At 36.2% G+C, this 20,069-nt stretch overlaps 1 protein-coding gene across 3 annotated transcripts in view; it reads left to right on the top strand.

Annotated features, from left to right (window-relative positions):
* USP9X (ubiquitin specific peptidase 9 X-linked) overlaps positions 1-20,069 on the top strand; it is a 105,771-nt gene that overhangs the window by 52,514 nt on the left and 33,188 nt on the right. For all 3 annotated transcript variants that reach the window (XM_080612037.1, XM_080612036.1, XM_080612038.1), the window contains 12 exons: positions 3,317-3,404; positions 4,163-4,505; positions 6,020-6,115; positions 7,715-7,926; positions 9,657-9,897; positions 10,089-10,238; positions 10,332-10,452; positions 10,916-11,046; positions 11,300-11,578; positions 14,151-14,276; positions 14,759-14,884; positions 18,545-18,711. In XM_080612037.1, coding sequence (XP_080468163.1) covers positions 3,317-3,404; positions 4,163-4,505; positions 6,020-6,115; positions 7,715-7,926; positions 9,657-9,897; positions 10,089-10,238; positions 10,332-10,452; positions 10,916-11,046; positions 11,300-11,578; positions 14,151-14,276; positions 14,759-14,884; positions 18,545-18,711 — 2,080 coding nt within the window. The remainder of the gene's footprint in view (positions 1-3,316; positions 3,405-4,162; positions 4,506-6,019; positions 6,116-7,714; positions 7,927-9,656; positions 9,898-10,088; positions 10,239-10,331; positions 10,453-10,915; positions 11,047-11,299; positions 11,579-14,150; positions 14,277-14,758; positions 14,885-18,544; positions 18,712-20,069) is intronic.

Genomic DNA, 20,069 nt, shown 5'->3' with positions numbered 1-20,069 from the left:
GCCGGATATGAAATCCAGGGTTTGGCCTCAGGGTTAGGAAGGAAACATAATCAGCAACTATATTCTAACGCGGTGTTATCTTCGTCCAAAAGTAGCCTGTATGTACTATTAATGTATGAACTATTATTCATTAATTTCAGTAATTTTGAGTTCTGAAGCCAAAGGTCATGTTTTAAAATATTGTGTACCTATCAAATTATTGATGAGTTTAGCAGAAGAATTAGGCTGATGTCTTGCATGATTCTTTTGTGCCAAAAGACACATCTCATTCCCTGCCCCTCCCCAACTGTAATGACTCAGTAAAGCAGTAATATAAACATCTTCAGCACAGTAGGAATTACAAGTGTGTAGAGTTTAATAGAATCTAATTACAAAGCAGTTATGTTGTGCTTTCTTGAGACAGAGTTGCTACAGAACTTCTACTTGTTTGAATCAAAGTACAAATGAACAATACTGTGGATTTTTTTAATTAGATAATTCAGTACATGATTAAGGGCAGTCAGAAAAATATCTCCTAATGTTTCAGATTAGGTAGTTAGACTGGAATACAGTTTCTGTGCAACTTCTGTTTCAGTTTTATATATTAAGTAATGCAGAACTCAGAGACAGCACTGTGAAGATTGCCTTCCATGCCTTCCTGGAGAAAAGATTCCAGAAGTGAGGAAGGGAATAATGAAAGGAGAAGAAGGAAGATAGTGATTGTGAGGCCAGAAGAAGGAACTGGATGTGTAGAATTAAGCTTAGTTGGAGAAGGTGAATGAGACAGAAGGAAAAAATTCAAGGCAAAGGTCCAAACAGCACAGGTCAAACAAATGCCACAGACAAAAAAAAACCCCAAACAACCCAGGAATCCGCTTGGCAGCATTCTTATTTGCAGTTAACGGCACAGTTACTTTTTTTAATTTTGATTTTGCCATGTTTTCATTTTCCTTGAAGACTTCCCTAGTTGTGTCCTGTGACAGAGAACAGTGTTCCTATGCTCCTGTTACTTGTCTAATGCATATTCTTTTCTATCATATTACCTTTTATATTGTTTGCCCTTTTACAGTTGAAGAAAAGCCTAATCTGTGATTCATATTTTGCTCCATGATCTGTGACTTTAATTTCTGCTGAATTTACCCTTTCCTCCAAATCTGCAAAGTCCACCAGGAGATGAGGCAACTGATACTGCATTGTGTAGTCCTGAAGGAGGAGGTCATAGTTCATCTTCTTGACTACTCATCAAGGCCTTTTGAAATCTTAAAAGATTGCTAGCCAGTTCTTTATCTTCTCTTTTTCTGAAGAAATAAAATCTAAAGTGTTAATGAAGTGTAATTATTTGTAGAAATTGGGCCATATGTGTTTATCACTAATTACACTTAAATTTTCAACCAGTCCTTTTCTGATGTATAATTTCTTCATTTTTCTGCTTCTGTATGTAGAAAGAAATTTTTAAGGAGATCACACTTGAACTTGCTGTGGGATGCACAAATAAGTCAGGCAAATGTAGAAAAAAGCTGAGATGGAGAATATTTAGGGAAACTGATTTTTTTTTTTTGTAGTTCAGAATTTTTCAGAGTTCTAAAGTACACACTGCCTTTGAATGAATGACTGACCTTTAATACTTGAGTTCTTCTGTTGTTGCCACTAATGACACTTGTATTTGTGAATTAATCTCTACTCAGGAAAAAAAAAGCCCAGGTAGTCCCCATAGTGAAAAGAAATGAACACCACCACCACCTCCCCCCACCAAAACAAATTCAAACAAAAAAGCACCCAACATTTGAAGTAAACAGTTTTCATTTCTCTGCAGCACTGTAATTGCATACGTACTGTAATTGTTTCTTCTGCTAGACCCTCAACATGTTTTTCAGATTTTCTGCTTCTAATATTTAAATAATTTTTTGTCTATTACTTTTATATTCTTTCTTCAGAATTTCTTTCATGTCTTCTTTTTATAATTGCCCACTTATGCTTACTTCATGAGGTTAATGATTTAAATTTTGAAAGGAATTCTGGTGACCATTATTTCTTCAGTGTTGTAGACATCAGTTAACTACTAGCCTTCTGTTTTTTGTTTTACTTGATTTTTAAGCTAATGAAGCTTTTGCAGTAGTGTAGAGAGCAGCATTTATGACAGTTATTTTTCTCTTAATTTTGAAACATTGATGATAGATCAGCTGTTAGATCTGATTGTTTTGTTTTCCTTGTTCCTTGATATCAAAGGAGATACTGATTTTTTCAGTTCTGAAGATAATTTTACTGAGTCTGGATGTCGTCGTGATACAGATAATATATTTGCAAATAAGAAATACAGCATTAATTAGTTTAACAGGGCTGTCATAATGAATGCGTCATGGTGAAATATTACTAGTACAGATCAAGGTAGTGCAACTACAGATTTAGCTTGTACCTCTAATAAAAAAAAAAGGCAGGAAACAAAACGAACACAAAACAACACTGAAATAAAGTTCCTATGAAACAAGCAGCTGTTTATTAAATAAAATACTATACTAAGAATTGATAACATGCAGGTAAAAGTTTTACTTTTAGCCTTACTTTCAAATTACTCGGCTTTTTCTGTTTAAAGCTTGTCAATACTAAAGGCATTTCATAGAATCATAGAATAGTTAGGGTTGGAAAGGACCTCAAGATCATCTAGTTCCAACCCCCCTGCCATGGGCAGGGACACCTCACACTAAACCATGCCACCCAAGGCCTCATCCAAAAAATTTGGTTTTTTGTACTTGGAAACTTGCAATAAATAAAGTTGTCATATACTTTTTTTCCTCTAAGCGATATTGCATACATAGCTGCTTAAAGGGTGTTAAAGAGCTGGAGTCATGGTTTCATTTGGAGAGGGAAAACTGAAATTTGGAAAAGATGCTCTGTAATGAAACTAAAGTATCCTCAGAAAAAAAGCATTGGATAATATGCATTATATGCTTGGTATACTTTTGTTTTAACTGACTTCTGACTTCAAACTGACTGCTTGAAATCAGGGAAAATTGATCTGAATAAGTAGAATGCGGGTTCTTAATTGTTCTTTAATACTTCAATTATACTTAATGATAAGCACATGTATCTGCGCATAATTGTTTGTTGATTTGATTATAAACCTTCCTAGTCTTTGCCTGTATTTAGGATTGCCTTTAATCTAGGATTAAATATCAACTGGTGGCAGGCTGCTGAAAACTATTTTCATACACCTTACTGAAAATTTATTGGGTTTTGAGTGGTTTTAGTTATATTAAGACTAACAAGTCTTCAAACGTGTGTTAGGATCAGCATGTCTTTTTCTGAATGTATTGTCTAATAAAACTTCTTATATTTGCAGAGCATGGTGAATATGATCCTCAAACTGTAAGACCAGGAAGCAGGTACAGTCATGTACAGGAAGTACAGGAGCGACTTAACTTCTTACGGTTAGTTTTAACTTACCATTTGTGTAACTTCTGTTAACTTTAAAGAGAGGCAAAACCCTAAGCTCTGTATCTTTAGCTTTAAGTTCCTGTGCTAACTTCTTCCAAAACGCAGATGCAAAAATACACCAAATGTTTTTGTTTTGTTTTGTTGTTGTTGTCATCCCCACCCCCTCCCCCAAGGTCTTCTATGCTAGTATTGGAATATTCAAATAAAATTTATTAGGATCTCTGCAATCCGTGCTGGTGATTATACATTAAGATTTGCATAGGCTTTTTCTGTTAGTGTGCGGAACCCTACTGACTTGAATACAATTTGCATGTGGATACAGTTACATACATAGTGGTGTAACCTAGCTGAAAATTGAAAGTATTTCTGTGGGGATATGTCCATGTGTTCTACCACATCAGATTTAAATCCATAATCATAAACTGACATATACTCTTGTTGGACACTTATGTTAGGTTGTCAGAAACTGAGCGTTAAAAAGAGGTTGGAGTAAAAAAATCACTGCAATGACTTTTGACCAGCTGCTCTTTGAGTAAAGCAAGAAAACATGGGACCTATGCTCATCACAGAGCTGCACTATGTTGGTGTTTTCTTTAAGCTTTGTTTCTCTCAGCTTTTTATTACTTGGTCATACTTGTGATATATATGTGTATAATGTGCATATTCACTTTTTTGCATGTACTTTTTACTGAATTGTAACTCTAGATGTCTGTTAGACAGTGCTATTAATTGTCTCTTTGTTTTGCTCAAGATTTTTATTGAAGGATGGTCAGCTGTGGCTCTGTGCCCCGCAGGCGAAGCAAATATGGAAGTGTTTAGCTGAAAATGCAGTTTATCTTTGTGATCGTGAAGCCTGTTTTAAATGGTATTCCAAACTAATGGGGGATGAACCAGACTTAGACCCTGACATTAATAAGGACTTCTTTGAAAATAATGTGCTTCAGCTGGATCCTTCCCTATTAACAGAAAATGGAATGAAATGTTTTGAACGTTTCTTCAAAGCTGTGAACTGTCGAGAAGGAAAGTTAGTAGCAAAAAGGCGAGCCTATATGATGGATGATCTGGAATTAATAGGATTAGACTACCTTTGGAGGGTGAGTTTACTGGAGGAAACATGTGAAAGGTTAACTCCTAAGTCTTTCTCAGTCTCTTTTTATGTTTTTGGGAATGTGTAATTTAATAAGTTTATAATAAATTAAAATTTAAATAATATTTAAATATAAATTAATAAGTATATTGATAAATTTGTTAATGAATTGTTATTGTGACTGAAATTACAAAAAGCTACTTTGTCAAAATAAATGCATGGATATTGACTCCAGTATCTTTCCAGCAAGTATGCAAACTGGTACGTTTGCAGACTGATGTTTAATGGAAAGCTATTTGAAACATCAAGTATGTTTGTGTGTGTGCGTGAGATTAAAAATTTACCTATACTTTTTAAGAAGAAAGGATTGTTCCAGTTGAATTATCTGTAGGTTTTCCTTTCTCCTCATGGATATTAGAAATAAACTTTATTTTGTGCACTTCATAAGCTAATTCATGTCATTTATTCTAGTATGGTAAACTGGAATGATTCTAGATTAGACCAAGTGATGACTGGTCTGATTCTTTCTCTTATATCCACACCTTTTCACCTAAACATGGTCATAGGTTTTCAATAGGAAGATGGTAGCATTCTGTAGCTTGCCAAATATGTCGGTGAAAAACATCAATATCTAATTTGATACTTAATTTTTTCAGAATATTTCTAGTTTTCAGGAACTGCATTGGAACCCACAGTAGCACACTGTGGCATGATTATCATGGCTGTGTTTTGTAAAATGTGCTGTATATAAAGCAGCGGTCTTCAGTCATTTTGGTTGTGGCTTGTTGAAGGGTTAGGTATTTTAATCCTGATGATAACAGGTAAAACCAGAGAAGATCACAACTTTTATACAAGTAAGTTTTCACATAGTGTTTGTTTACAAAGTGCACAACACATAATGCTAGCGTGTTTTAGTTGTGGGAGTCAATTTACTTAGATCTGCCCTGCCATTGGCAGCATGACAGAACTCGCAAAGCTTCTGCTCACTATCCTGCAGAGCTTGTCTGTCAGTGCTGCTTTCAGATCTGGTGGCTAGTAAATAAAATCTAGATTATCAGATTAGAAACAGAACTCATTTGCCTGTTCCCCTGCCCCCCACTCACAGCCATTTAAATACTTTAAAATTCTGGGTTTAAGTCTTTGGTGATGTAGAATGTTCAAGCATCTGAAAAAATAGTTGTCTCACTCTCCGAAACCAGTGAAAATGGAAACATAATGTGAAGATAAATAAATAAACACTACTTTTATTCAGTTTATAAAGCATCAACTTTTTTTGCTACCTCTGAACTCCTTTAAACTAGTTAATTCTTAATTTTGACTCTTACATAGTTAACTTCTGTATAAGTTGCATTGATTGTATTTTGCAACCTAGCATTTTAGTCATTTTTGTCTCATAAAATAAGTAGAGATACTGTTGTGTCAGGATACTTACATAGCTGGTTTGGTTTTAAATTTTACACCAGAAAGTTTTAAGATGTTCTAACACTTCTTTCTTCTTTTTTTTTTGTTTAATTGTGCTAGGTTGTGATTCAGGGAAATGATGACATCGCAAACAGAGCAATAGATCTTCTTAAAGAGATCTATACTAATCTTGGCCCAAGGTTACAAGTTAATCAGGTAAAAAAAAAAGGGGGGGGCAAGCAACAAGAAAACTGAGATATAATGAGATAGAAAAATAGTGATAAAATTAAGTTTGGTGATCTTTGCATATTTGAAAGCTTTGAAAACAGAGAAGAGTTTTCATGTTTTGGAGAGTATATGCCTGAGTCCAGCCATCAGGTTCTGGTCAGATGCAGAACTGAGAGTTTTTTCTGATACTTTCAGACTGAATTCTGATAAACTTTTTACATTTAATTGATTTGTCATATGTGCTCTTTCTACTCAGAAAAAGTTGGAATCATATGCGTAAGTATACTTAAGTAAGACTTTTGTTGAATTTGCAGTATGTTCAGTAGGCGGGTCTGTTGAGTGTTGTCATAAGCTCACCTAATCTTTATGTTATGTCCCTTACGAAGGGTCACAGAGTTTCCATATAATGGTCAAGCTGAGCTCTGGCAAACCAGGCATTATTTTCCTGCATTAGCATCTTCTGAGAGATATGTTTCAATGGACAGGGAAAAGAGATGCTGAGTTTCTAAAAGGTCAGAGGAGGTGAACTGTTGGGATTTCACAAATTTTAGGGGGGGTATTGTCCTTCAGACAGTCTTCAATTGGTAGCTTTTCATATGTATTTCTTAAAACTCCAATTTTCATACTGTCTTCAAAAACACTCTTACAGGCTTCAGAGCTGTCAGTCTGCTAGGTACAGCACAGCTGTTCTAGGTGGTGCATTTACAGCCATTCAAGCTATAACTTAAGAGTAGTGACAGATGGGCTTTGTGCTTCCTTCTTGCTATAGGTCTGGGCTGACTAAGCATGTATAGATCTGTCCATCTGCACATTGATAGACCTGACATACAGGAGGTTTTGGATTTACGTAACATGCACACAAATATTTTGTTTCAGTTTGATGGTAATTCCTCTGCTCCTGAGTTACCTCTAAGAAAACTGCATACTGGACTATGGTTTACTGCCATAGCTATGATGTTTTGTTGCAGACTACTACCTGGAGACACTGCAGACTTCTTACAGCGAAAGTACAGGTTATATGTCAGTCTAGGTCAGGAGCAAGGAAATGTTAGATATCAGACAGAAGGAAGAGATTAGCTGCAGCTGCCACTAGACCGAATCTAGCTCAAAATTCACTTCTGAGTTAATGCAGGAGAAGAATGCATAGAGTGTATCTGGAACGGGGTTATGTGATTTGGAGGGGGGGACGTAGTGGTTCTGGTGGTCTGTAAGTGTTCTGTGTTCACTCCTTAAATTAACCTGTACGCTAGATTGTCAGCTACGGGTTCTTTAACATCATCTGAGGAAATAAGAGGGAATAAATTCTAGTGTTTTCTGTTCAGATTTTCACTTTTTCTCTGTAATTGCAAGTTTTCTCTGTACCGTTACAGCTACTGATGACATGCAAGATTTTTGAAGCGCACACTAAGTTAGAGCTATTTATCAATGAGAGTTTATTCTAAAGTGGAATAAAACCAGCTTTATAGAGTCATTTACCTGGCTTTGTTTGATTGCTGCTTTTTTTCTTTACATCTGCCATTGGTTTATCCACCTGAAAAGATGTTTTTTAATATTTCTTGTAATTGCACCATTTTTCAATGTAATTAGGTAGTGATTCATGAAGACTTCATTCAGTCCTGTTTTGATCGTCTAAAAGCCTCCTATGATACATTATGTGTGTTGGATGGAGATAAAGACAGTATCAATTGTGCAAGACAAGAAGCCATACGAATGGTGAGAGTGTTGACTGTTTTAAGAGAGTATATAAATGAATGTGACAGTGATTACCATGAAGAGAGAACTATTCTACCTATGTCAAGGTATGTGTGAAAATGCACTACTGTGATTTTGATTTCTGTTAACCAGAATATTACTGATCTCTTTGTTACTTCTGTGTTCTAAAGGGCATCTGTTCAGGGAATAAACGTATAGAGTTTCAGGATCCCATTTTCTTCACTAACACATGAAACTGATCTGTAGTTTAAAAAAATAATAAATTTGAAAAATCAGGCAAATACAGGCATATATGAGAGGGACAGCAGACCTGACAATAAAGTTGTTTCTGGTGTTTTATTCTATAGCTAACACGAATGTACCTTGTGGCTACATAGTTTTAGATGGGCTTTTTTGTTTGGTTTTTTTTTGAGTTTGCCTTTTTTTTCCCCAGATAATTCTTTAAAAGCAATGCCATTCCCTAAGTTACCATGGGCAAAGCTGCTTTGTTTTTCGTACTCATGTCATGTCAACCACAAAAAAAGGTGGTGTTAATGTATATCTTCAACCTCCATATTTGCTTACAGAGATGCTAATCTTACTTGGCAAGCTAAAATTTAGGATTATTTCTAAGTGAAATGTTCTGTGTAAGTTGCTCATAAAAAGAGAAAGATGAGAATAGCACTTAGAGATGTATTTATTTTCTGTATACCTTCACTCTTCTTAAATATATCCTTGAGTAAAAACAGCTTAAATCCTAGCTGTTCCTTCTTCAAAACTGTCTTTGGTACAAAGAAAAAGGAAACACTTAAATCCAGTGTTGTGTAGTTGTCTTCACAAACAAAATACTTTATTTCCTGAGAGAGAAAAGCAGAACAGAAAACTGTTTATATATTCTGGTGATGGTAGCTGCTTTCTGTAGGAGTTTATGATGCAGCTAACATATTCTTAGACATGATGGGGGTTTGTTGTCCCCTTACTTTAAATGCCCTTTTTGTCAAGAAAATTGAAGAGATGGCTGTTTCTTCATGATATGTCAGTAATTTGCAGCACTCCTACGGCATTTTTGTTGTTTATATAATTGATTAGTCTTAATGAACTTCTCTTGTTGATTACAGGAGCATCTCTTTTATATAGGCTGTTTATTTGATTAGTCTAACTTTTTCACAGGTCTTGTTAGCAAGGAGCTTTTATGAGGAATTTTTTCCTTCTTCTGTTGCGTGGGAGTACCTTGTTAGGCTTCTCTGGGCACATCTTCCCTAATGAATTCCCTGCCATTGTGCAAAGTGTGATCACTGCTAAGTGTGAAAGCGTTTCTTCTTTTTTTGACCTCTTTAAATTTTTTAAAAGGACTCCGATTTTTGTAAAAAAAAATTCTAATATTAAACTTCTAACAGCTTTTGACAGAAGGCATTAAGAATGGGTGTCCTTGATGGCTTTTTCTGATCTTGGGGTGTTTAAAACCAAGTTGTTTTGCTAAAAGAGCAAAACAGAGTTGCCAGTCTGATTAAGCTTTATTTGCATGTTTTCATAAGGAAATTGCAAGCCAGAGAAGAGGTCTAAACCTCCGTAAGAGACTTTCCAAAATTCTGTTAAAAGTTCCTGATCTGTCTGTAGAGTTGACCATATTCTTAATGCAGTTGTGTGGAGTGCGGCTTCTTCAGAGTTTCTGTGTGTTATGTTCGCATAGTTCCTGGGGCTTGCACAAAATCTCATGCTGGAGTATATCACCATGTGTAAAATTTGATGTTGAAATATCCACAGGACAAAACTCAGCAGGAAAAATAATTTCTTTTGTGAGGACAAAAATGACTTTATCTGATTTGTGTGTTTTCAGAGCTTTCCGTGGTAAACATATCACACTAGTGGTTCGTTTTCCAAATCAAGGCCGACAAGTGGAAGATTTGGATATTTGGTCTCATACAAATGACACAATTGGCCAAGTACGGCGTTGTATTCTTAATCGTATTAAAGCCAATAGCGCACACACAAAAGTAGAACTGTTCATTGGTGGTGAGCTGGTGGACCCTGCAGATGATAGAAAATTAATCGGGCAGTTGAATCTGAAAGATAAAACGGTGAGTGCTGCAGGTTGATTGTTTACATCTTCCCTTTTGTAAATATTTGAAAAATACCATGCACGGGATCACTTCTGTGAAATAGTTCCATTCCTCCTCCTTGTATTATGCCATCAACATTATATCAGGTGCTTATTTAGGACAGAATCTTCATTTTTCAGTAGTATTAAAGCTATGATTGTGTTTTTCAGCTAATTACAGCAAAGCTTACACAGATAAATTCTAATATGCCCTCAAGTCCAGATAGTTCTTCTGACTCTTCAACTGGTTCTCCGGGCAACCATGGCAATCACTACAGTGATGGTCCAAATCCGGAAGTTGAAAGCTGTTTGCCTGGAGTGGTAAGCATATTCTGAAATGAAGAGTTAAAAGCATTTTTTCCCTATACTTTGTCTTCAGTTATTTTACGGGGGGTTTTATTTGCTTATTTTAAGATCATGTCCCTGCATCCTCGATACATCTCTTTTCTTTGGCAAGTTGCAGACCTGGGCAGTAGCCTAAATATGCCACCTCTTAGAGATGGAGCACGTGTACTTATGAAGCTCATGCCGCCAGGTATAACTAATTTTGTCTTGTTTTATCTTGTAAAATCCTGTGTAATAATTTCTCACCTGTTGTATAAAAATGAAGATAGAGTAGTATGTTCCACTTCTTGGTAATTTTTGATAAGGTAATTCATGACTGTTATCCTAATTGAGATTATAAATATATTTCCCAAATAGTTATTTCTTTTATATAAAGTTTGTGGTTGGTACTGGGGTTCAGTGCAGTGAAAATGGGGAGAAGCATTGTATCTCGGAAATGTTTCTGTAGCACTGCTTTAATAGGATCACATTTGTAGTGGCAGAGAAAATCATTGCAGAACACTTCATAGTCTGATCTTCTATCAGTTACACTTTGTGCAACTTTACACTTAAAATTTTTCAGATTTTAATCAATTGTAAATAATTAATTGTAAATATTACTGGCTTGTTCTAGGTTTGTTACAAAATATTTATAAGTTGTGTTTTTATTGCAGATAACACTACTGTTGAGAAACTAAGAGCCATTTGTTTAGATCATGCAAAGCTTGGGGAAAGCAGCCTTAGTCCATCCCTTGATTCTCTGTTCTTTGGTCCTTCTGCCTCACAAGTGCTGTATCTCACAGAGGTTTGTGATGCCTTGCTGTTCTGTGAAAATTTTCAACTCTGTCTTCGGAAATCCTTTCTGTAACATTATGGAAGCCTAACATCAAATTCTGGTTTGAAATTAACAATTGAAGATACCTAAGAATTTACTGAAATAAACTGGTGTGTGACAAATGCTGTCAAAGCATTGCCTAAGTAATATTCCAACAGACTCATGTTCAGTCATCTGTGTTCAAGTTAGTGCATTTCTGTTAACTCTGTATTTTGTTCTACAGGTAGTTTATGCCTTGTTAATGCCTGCCAGTGCACCACTGGGAGAAGATGCCAGCGACTTTCAATACAACTTCTTAAAAAGTGGTGGCTTGCCTCTTGTATTGAGCATGCTGACTAGAAATAACTTCCTGCCAAACGCAGATATGGAAACTCGAAGGGGTGCCTACCTTAACGCTTTAAAAATAGCCAAATTATTGCTAACAGCAATTGGATATGGCCATGTTCGAGCTGTGGCAGAAGCTTGTCAGCCAGTTGTGGAAGGCACAAGTACAGTTTCACCGGTAATATAAATGTTCCTTGCTGCAAATAGCAGCGTACTTTTGTTATATATTGTCTGCAGCAACATTTCTCTGCTCTCTATTGACAATCTCTTTGAGTTGCATATCAAGAACTTGTGGTATACTTTCAGATAATGTTGTCTTGTAATTCTAAAAAAGAAATCAACTTACTAAACAAATTCTGTTTCTTTCTGACTGTAGATTCTAAAGTTAGATGTGAGATCCACTTGCTTTATGTATGTACGTATGTGTGTACTTACTGTGCAAGTACATCTATCCCATAAATGTGAATTCTGAATTTTTTTTTTTTTTTTGAGCTGTGCAATCTATATTGGATGTGCCTCTGAATTTCTTCTATTTAGAGCATAAAACAGCAAAACTGACATTGAGTCTTGCTAGCCCTTTTTGTACACAAAAATAAGTTCTTGGCTTGCTAGATTCTTAATTCTGTCCCTTGCTCGTAGAAAGTTCTTACAGAGAACAGCTAGGTACACTGCAAAGTTGAGTGTTGATAGTTGAAAGGTGTTCTACCCTAAGATTTCTCGGAGTTGGAAAGGGAAATTGTAAGTGTTCTGAACTGTGATCTCACATGTCCATAATAATAGGGGTTTTTTGATGTTTAATATGACTGGCTAGCTTGTCTACATCTGGACAAATACGTTGTCGGTCAAGATTTTATTTCTGCCCTCTTAAAGAAGGCATACAGTGTAGACCCAAAAAGAAAAAAATGCTGCTTTTCTTCTTGGACATTTGCTTCCAGGTATTCCAGCTATTTATTTTGGGGGTTTGTTTTTAATTTTTTGTGAGATTTTGTCCCAGATAGTTGCTTGAGCTATCAACTTATGCTCAAGAATACATACAGGGCCCCACTTCAGGGCACTTTTTTCCAGTATCTCTACTACGATCCACCTCTGAGTCAGAGAAGTACATTCCTCTTAAGTCTGAAAAATAAGTGTCTGTTCTGGTTAGCAGCGTCTATTAGAACATACCTAATTCATTCTTTTTCAAGGGAATCAAAAGTCCTGATTACAAAAAGGTGAATATCCCTCTTTATGTCTCATGTTAGAATATAATAAAAAACATCTTCAAGCAAACATGTTTGCTACCCTGTCCTTCATCTATTTAAAATGGGTAAATGTTACTACCCTATTTTCTTAAAATTATTCAAAAGGTGATTTGGAACACAGATAACAGTTGATTCTTGAAGTACTGTTTGAAACAGATTAATGCTGCCCACTTAGGAGGAAGCAACATTTGTCCATGACTGCTGACATTCAGTGTTTAGTTTCAAGCACCCAATTTATTAACTGCTTTGTTGGAAAAAAACCCTGTTATTCTTGCTGTCATCGTCATCCTGTTTGAAGGACTTTGGTCTTGATACTTTTTATTGCTGCAGCACCAAAGAGCTTATACATTGGGTTGGAGGTGAGATTTGTAAACACTTTGCATCCTTCTTGTCTAAAACATAAGTACCACAGCATAACTTTGTCTTGGCTTTCCATCTGTACTTGAGATAACAAGATAACCATTATTACATGTCTGCAGTCTTCCTGTTATTGGTCTGTTGCTGTCACTAGGACCTTTTAGATTTTTATTTTCTTTTTTGCTTTCATAGGAAGTTGAAGCAATAATGTTAAGCATAGTATTCTGGTTCACAGATCCTGATTTGCCCCTATATATATTGTTTGATTATTTACAGCCTGCTTCCAATAGCTAAATTAATGCTGTAAGCTCTGTCAGTCATCAGTGGGAGTTCTGTAATTCTGCCCCCTGAATCAAGTGGCTTTAGTGAACCTGTCAAAGCGAAGGTATATGACCAGTGTCAGGTGTTACAGAACAGCTTCACGGAGTATCTTTTGAGCAGCATTTGAGACAGGGGTTTTGGTTGAAATGGTAAATGAAGAAACTGTTTTGTGCAAGACCATGACACACAGTCTTTTCAAGTAAGTTTGTCTGTGGGAAGGAAACAACCATGTCTGATTTGACCTGTTAAAACTCTGAAGCTCTGTCAGACGAAGGAACTCCATGCTCAAACCAGTACAGAAAAAATAAGTTGTCTTGCTGTTGTTCCTGTTGTGAAAGTGTGATAAAGAATGGGAGGGGTAATTCAGAACAAAATTCTTCAACCGGGCTTGAACTCAAATGTTTAAAATGTATTTAACTATAATGGAAATTACAGCCGTGTTCTTCCTGGACACTAGCAGCGAATTCAGAGGGAAACTCGTTTTAGCAAACCCTTTCTTTCCTACATCATCAGGAAGGGAAGAAGGCATCTAAACATTATGTTAATGTTAACTTGAAATAATCTGATGAAGAGAGAAACCCCCAAACCTACATAGTTTTGAGCAAGTGCCTCTTAACTGCTTGTGTTCTGTGATTGTCCAGGATAGCATGCAGTGTCTTCAGATGTGATGGTATCTATTTGAAAATGAGGGGGCTTGTTTTTCTTGGTGTTTGCATTTTCTGTCCTTCCAAGATCTTTCTTAATTCTACCAAACCTTTCCAAGTAACATTAGCTTTTCATATCTTCTTGTTTTCTTTTTTCTATGTATAAATAAGAAATACTTTCTTCCAGATAAATCAGGCTACGCATGACCAAGCAGTGGTGCTACAAAATGCCCTACAAAACATTCCTAATCCAACTTCAGAATGCATGCTAAGAAATGTAGCAATACGTCTTGCACAGCAAATATCTGATGAGGTTAGTGAATTGTATCTGTGAAATCAAACAGTTGAACTCTGATTTAACTAAATTCCTTATGCAGAAGAAATGTCTTTGAAGTAAGGTATGAAAAAAGGGTTTTAATTGTGCCTCTGTCCTTTTTAGAGGACTTCTAATAAATAAATTTCTTCTTTCACCAGGCACATCAAAGCAAACAAAATCTGAATTTCTTTGACAGTATCACTGTGTCTGTAATTTTCTGAAATTATGAAAACCGCTGCAGATTTTAAGTTCATGTGTTAATTTACATGCTACTTCTATTAAAAAATGAAATATAATGTAAGTGACATCCAAATGCTTTTCAAGATGCATCATCTTTTTTTTCTATTTAAGGAAAAATTCTATCTTAAATTTTAAAATTTTAAACTTTCTATAAAATACGTTTGTAAGAGTTTAGAATCCATTGTAATGTTATTTGCAGCTGCATTTTAATGTTGCTTTGGTGTATTTCTCTTTTTCAGGCTTCAAAATACATCCCTGATATCTGTGTTATTAGAGCAGTACAAAAAATTGTTTGGGCATCAGGTTGTGGGTCAGTTCAGCTGGTTTTCAGCTCGAATGAGGAAATTAGTAAAATCTATGAAAAGGTAAGAGCTCCCAAGCAACCTCTTTTTTCTATATAACTGATGTTTTGTTTACAGAAGAGACGGTATCAACCAGGTCAGACTTAGTGTGATGAGCTTTTAGGTAGGTGTCTTGGTGATGGAGTCTAGTAATTGGTACCTGTAGACTAGTACATGTCACTTGTCATACCACAGTTTAATTCTCTATTTGAAATTACTTTTCTCAGTAACTGTTTAATTGTAACTTGAATCTGGTGTCAGTTCAAAAATGCACCAGTTTTGTAAGCTGCTAACATAGTTTCAACCCAGTTAGATTCTGTATCTAAATAAGAAATAAGCATTTCTTGCAATGCAGATGTTTTCTGGTCTTCAAACTTAAAAGGTGTATTCCTCAAAAGTTGATGTAAAGCATATGTGCAGTCTAGAATGAGAAACAAAGTAATTGATTTGAAATCAGCACTGAAACACTGGTAAAATGAAACTTCAGTGCTAATCCTGTATGGTTTTTTTCCTTTTATTATGTAGATGTGTAAAACATATTCATGGCTTCACATGTGGTTTATGCAAATCGTTTGGATTTGAGGGTTATATATTAGTATGTTATGACACACCTTGTGTTCCATGGATGTTGCTTACAGTTCTAGGAAATAGTAATCTGTATTCTGAAAGTGATGTAAGAAATAATTTTTGTTGTTTAAGTATCTTCTCGTTTGTCTTATAAAATCAAGTAATGCTTCAGAGTTAAAGGGAAAGGAATATATAGGGTTGTGTGCTTAAATGATCAGTTAGAAGAAGAATATTTACTTCAGCAAATTGCAGCACCTTTCCATTTAGCTTACATTGGGGGTATAATGGTATCTGCTTTGCTGTGGGAATAACAACTTCATGAAATAAGTTGGAGTGGGGTGGTTGTGTTTTTGTGGGTTGGTTTGTTTTGGTTTTTAATTGAGGTGATTAACTTGCATGTAAAATGTGGTTTAGTTAGCATGACAGTCCAGGCATGTGAAGATGTGCTCCTACATCTATACATTCATACAATAGTTAGGGTTGGAAAGGACCTTAAGATCATCAAGTTCCAACCCCCCTGCCATGGGCAGGGACACCTCACACTAAACCATGCCGCAACCCAAGGCTCTGTCCAGCCCAGCCTTGAACACCGCCAGGGATGGAGCATTCACAACTTCTCTGGGAAACCCATTCCAGTGCCTCACCACTCTTACAGTAAAGAACTTCCTTATATCTAACCTGAACTTCCCCTGTTTAAGTTTTAACCCATTACCCCTTGTCCTATCACTACAGCTCCTAATGAAGAGTCCCTCCCCCCAGCATCCCTGTAGGCCCCCTTCAGATACTGGAAGGCTGCTCTGAGGTCTCCACGTAGCCTTCTCTTCTCCAGGCTGAGCAGCCCCAGTGTTTTCAGGAGTATTGTTCTAAAGAAAATACACCTAAAGGAAAATACACCTAAATGTCCTTTTCAGGTATTTTTCTGAGTGAAAATTTTACAGTTAAGTTCTATAAGAATACTTTACAACAATTGAAGTTTTGAAATAGTTGAAATCTAAGCTGCGCATGATCAGTCATCCTTCAAAGGGCTTTTTTATGATTATGATCATTTTTGATTATTATGATTATTATGGACACTTAAATGGACGTTTGTAATAAATGGCAGCTGCATTTGTTTTATGCTAGGCAAAAGGAAATAAAAACGGTAGTGAAAAATATAAAAAGAGGAAGAAATTGCAGAAATAATAAGGGGAAGATAAAAATGTTAAAATAACATTGAAAGTATCTATTGTAGAAAAAAATGAATGTGAGGCAAGAAAATACACACTTTCAGTATAAGAGAACTGTGTTTGGTTGTAGATGAGAGAAAACTCCTGTGGTATTTTATAAAGATTGAATAAACCAGTGACTGACAAACACTGGCTTAGGGGAAAAAGTGTTTCAAGAAAAATGCTTTCAGTTTCCTGAGTTTACCACTAAACTTTAAACTCATAGGTCATAGGAGTATTTTCCTGGGTCTGTGGTACAAAGATTTATCATTAAATGTTAGTTTAAGAACAAAAGCAGACTGATCTTTGTGAAGTCAGGAATGTCATGTCAGGATTCCTGAAAACATCAAAGGCAACTATGGTTAACTTTTTTGTTACGAGCACTTCAGAGTAGTCTCATTAAGTATGACTCATGCAACAGTGTTGTGAGCACTTTAAGAAGCTTCTGAACTTAACTGGTGAATTCAGTTAGACTTTAAAGCCAAGATAAATTGAGAGCATAACTTTTATGGAGTCTCTTTTGCCTCCTACCCCAAAAATTCTGTTATGGGAGTCCCCTCAGTGGTTGAAAAAGGCCATATGTGACTTTCAGTGGTGTCAAACTCTGTTCTCTTATTATCTCAGAGAAGGCTCATACCCACCTGAAATACCGCAACTATGCTGCTTGTACAAACTCATGAGCTCTTGGTGCCTGTGTATAGAGAAGTACTTCATTGAGTAGAAAATGCCCTTTTCATTTCTACTAGATCTCTGCACCCATGCAAAAATAACTTTCTTTCTAAATAAAGCTTCAGTGCAGAAGCAGGTGCAGTCCTGAACTTGTTGAAAACATTTTGCTTTTACTTTCCTGTCTTGAGATATGTCAGATTTATGTCAAAATTACAGTGTCCTCCTGCTGCAGTGATAGTGACTGTCTCTGATTTTTAGCTGTTGCACAAAGACAAAATAGTGTGTATTGTCAGACTGAGACATACTTCATCCTCTTCTGCTGTTTACAATTAGTTATCTCTTTTACATTGTAATCCCTTCTTTCTGCCTACTTATTCTTGATACCTTTCCATGTATAAAACACTTATGACTGTAGTTAATATTGCTAACCTGCAGCCACGATTGCTGGTGAATTAAGATTGCAACATACTCACATTCAGTTTCTTCAGAACTTCTTCAAGCTAATTAATTATGGCTTAGATGGAGGAGAGGGCTTGTTTTTTATTCTCAAGTATTTATTTTGGAGAAATGTACCAAACTCAACTTGCTAGATTCAGATTTTTAATTGAAAGAGTAACCTGTGTACCAATTAAAAATATTATTCTTTCCTATTTCAAAAATCATCATAGAATCTGTTTGAAAATTGTTTCAGCTGCTTTGCATTTCTGAAAAATAGTGAAGTGCTGAATAAATTCTAGCAGTATAAGAAACTTTTGGTTAAATAAGTTGTGAGGATCAAAGCTTTGTAAAACCGAACTTCTTGATGAATTTTACAGCACTGTTGTCTTCCTGTGTTTAAGTAGTAACTGTTTCCAAAGCTTTAAACTTCAGGTTCTGAGTAGTAAAGAAAAACATCTAATTTAAGAATTAACCCAAGTACAAACAAAAAAAAAAACAACCCTAACATTATTAACTGTTGTAACTCTTGCCTGTGAGCTGCCTCAATTGCCTGTAATTTCTGGCTCCTTAAGTTCATGCTTGGAATCCTCCTTTGAGAAGCACAGTACTGGAAGTTCAGGTCATCCCACAGCGTGCTCTGAATCACATCTGAGTGGAGTGCATAGAATACTTGGCAGTGATAATCACTTAGTATACAGATTTGTGGTTTGTGTTTGTATTGAGAGTATGTACCTTGGAGCCAGTTGGGTTTCTTTGGATATTTTTTTTCTATACCCACTTTGTGTTCTCTTTTTTATATTCACAGACAAATGCAGGAAATGAACCAGACATAGAAGATGAACAAGTTTGCTGTGAAGCACTGGAGGTGATGACCCTGTGTTTTGCTTTGATTCCAACAGCACTGGATGCGCTCAGTAAAGAAAAGGCATGGCAGACATTTATCATTGATTTGCTATTGCACTGTCACAGCAAGTAAGTTTTGGTGTTTTGGTTGGTTTTTTTCAATCACAAAATCACAGAGTCACTAGGGTTGGAAGGGACCTCTGAAGATCATCCAGTCCAACCCACACTGTCAAGGCAGGGCCACCTGGAGCAGGTTACATAGGAACATGTCCAGGTGGGGTTTAAATGTCTTCAGAGAGGGAGACTCCAGGATCCTTCCTGGACAGCTTGTTCTAGTGCTCTGCCGCCCTCAATGTAAATAAGTTCTTCCTCATGTTGAGGCAAAACGTCTTGTGTTTTAGTTTATGGACAACTCTCCTTGTCCTCTCGCTAGATGAGAAGCAATTATTTTACAATTCAAAATTAATATAAAGCCTAAACACAGAGCAGTGACTTCTTATTTAAGAGATTTTTCTCTGCAGTTGTCTTAACTTACTGTTTAGCGATATAAATCTAATTTGGATACCTATCCTAAAGTGGCAGCTGTATCAGTCGCATCTTGTTTGTCCTCATAAGGAAGATATTGTGAAGCCAGATGGATGTCTGATAATGTGTTACTGATGGCTTTAGAACAACTGTAGAATAGAATCGTAGGTACTTTGTTTTTCAGAAGTTGTGTGAATACTTGCTATATTAGAACATTTAAGTGACTTAGGTATAGAAGAACTTTCTTATACTTCTGCTAAGTAGAGGCAAAACAGTACTAGCAGTTCGAGGAGAGGGAGAATTTAAGATTAATCCTGTGGTTTTCTTCTACTGGTGTGGCACACGTCTGACTTCTCATGTGACACATGTTTTACATAGAGCTGTCACACTGAGAAGAGACAGACAGGAAAAACTATCAGGAGCTGCCAAGAGCTATGTGTGTCAGTTGCCCTGCAGTCTTGCCCCTTAAGAGTTCATGGATCTCTTGTTATCTCCAAGCTTTTCCTACACATCTGCTCAGACAGCATCTGCACAATATGGCATCTGTGCGATGTGCGTTTTGTGACTTTTAGCCCATCCGAAATTGTGGAGTACTGGGGAGGGGGGTGTTTTTCAAAGCCATCCAGGTGGAAAGTTTTGGTATGTTGCTATTAAACTTAGTTACTGGTGCTTTGAATTGCTACTAGAGATCTAATTCTAATTTTATCAGATATCTGTGGTGTTATTCTATGAATATGTTAACTTTTTGTTGAGAAATGACAGAGATCAGAAATTAGTGCCATTGTATAAGCCTTTCAGTACATTTTAAATGGAGTCAGATTGTGATGCTCTCAGGTGAACAGGGTCAGAATTTCACAGTATCACAGTATGTTAGAGATTGGAAGGGACCTCAAAAGATCATCTAGTCCAATCCCCCTGCCAGAGCAGGAACACCTAGATAAGGTTACACAGGAATGTGTCCA

This window comes from Psittacula echo (genome assembly GCF_963264785.1).
Source record: "Psittacula echo genome assembly, chromosome: 3".
NCBI classification, from domain to species: domain Eukaryota; kingdom Metazoa; phylum Chordata; class Aves; order Psittaciformes; family Psittacidae; genus Psittacula; species Psittacula echo.
This window is presented reverse-complemented; position numbering and strand designations above follow the sequence as displayed.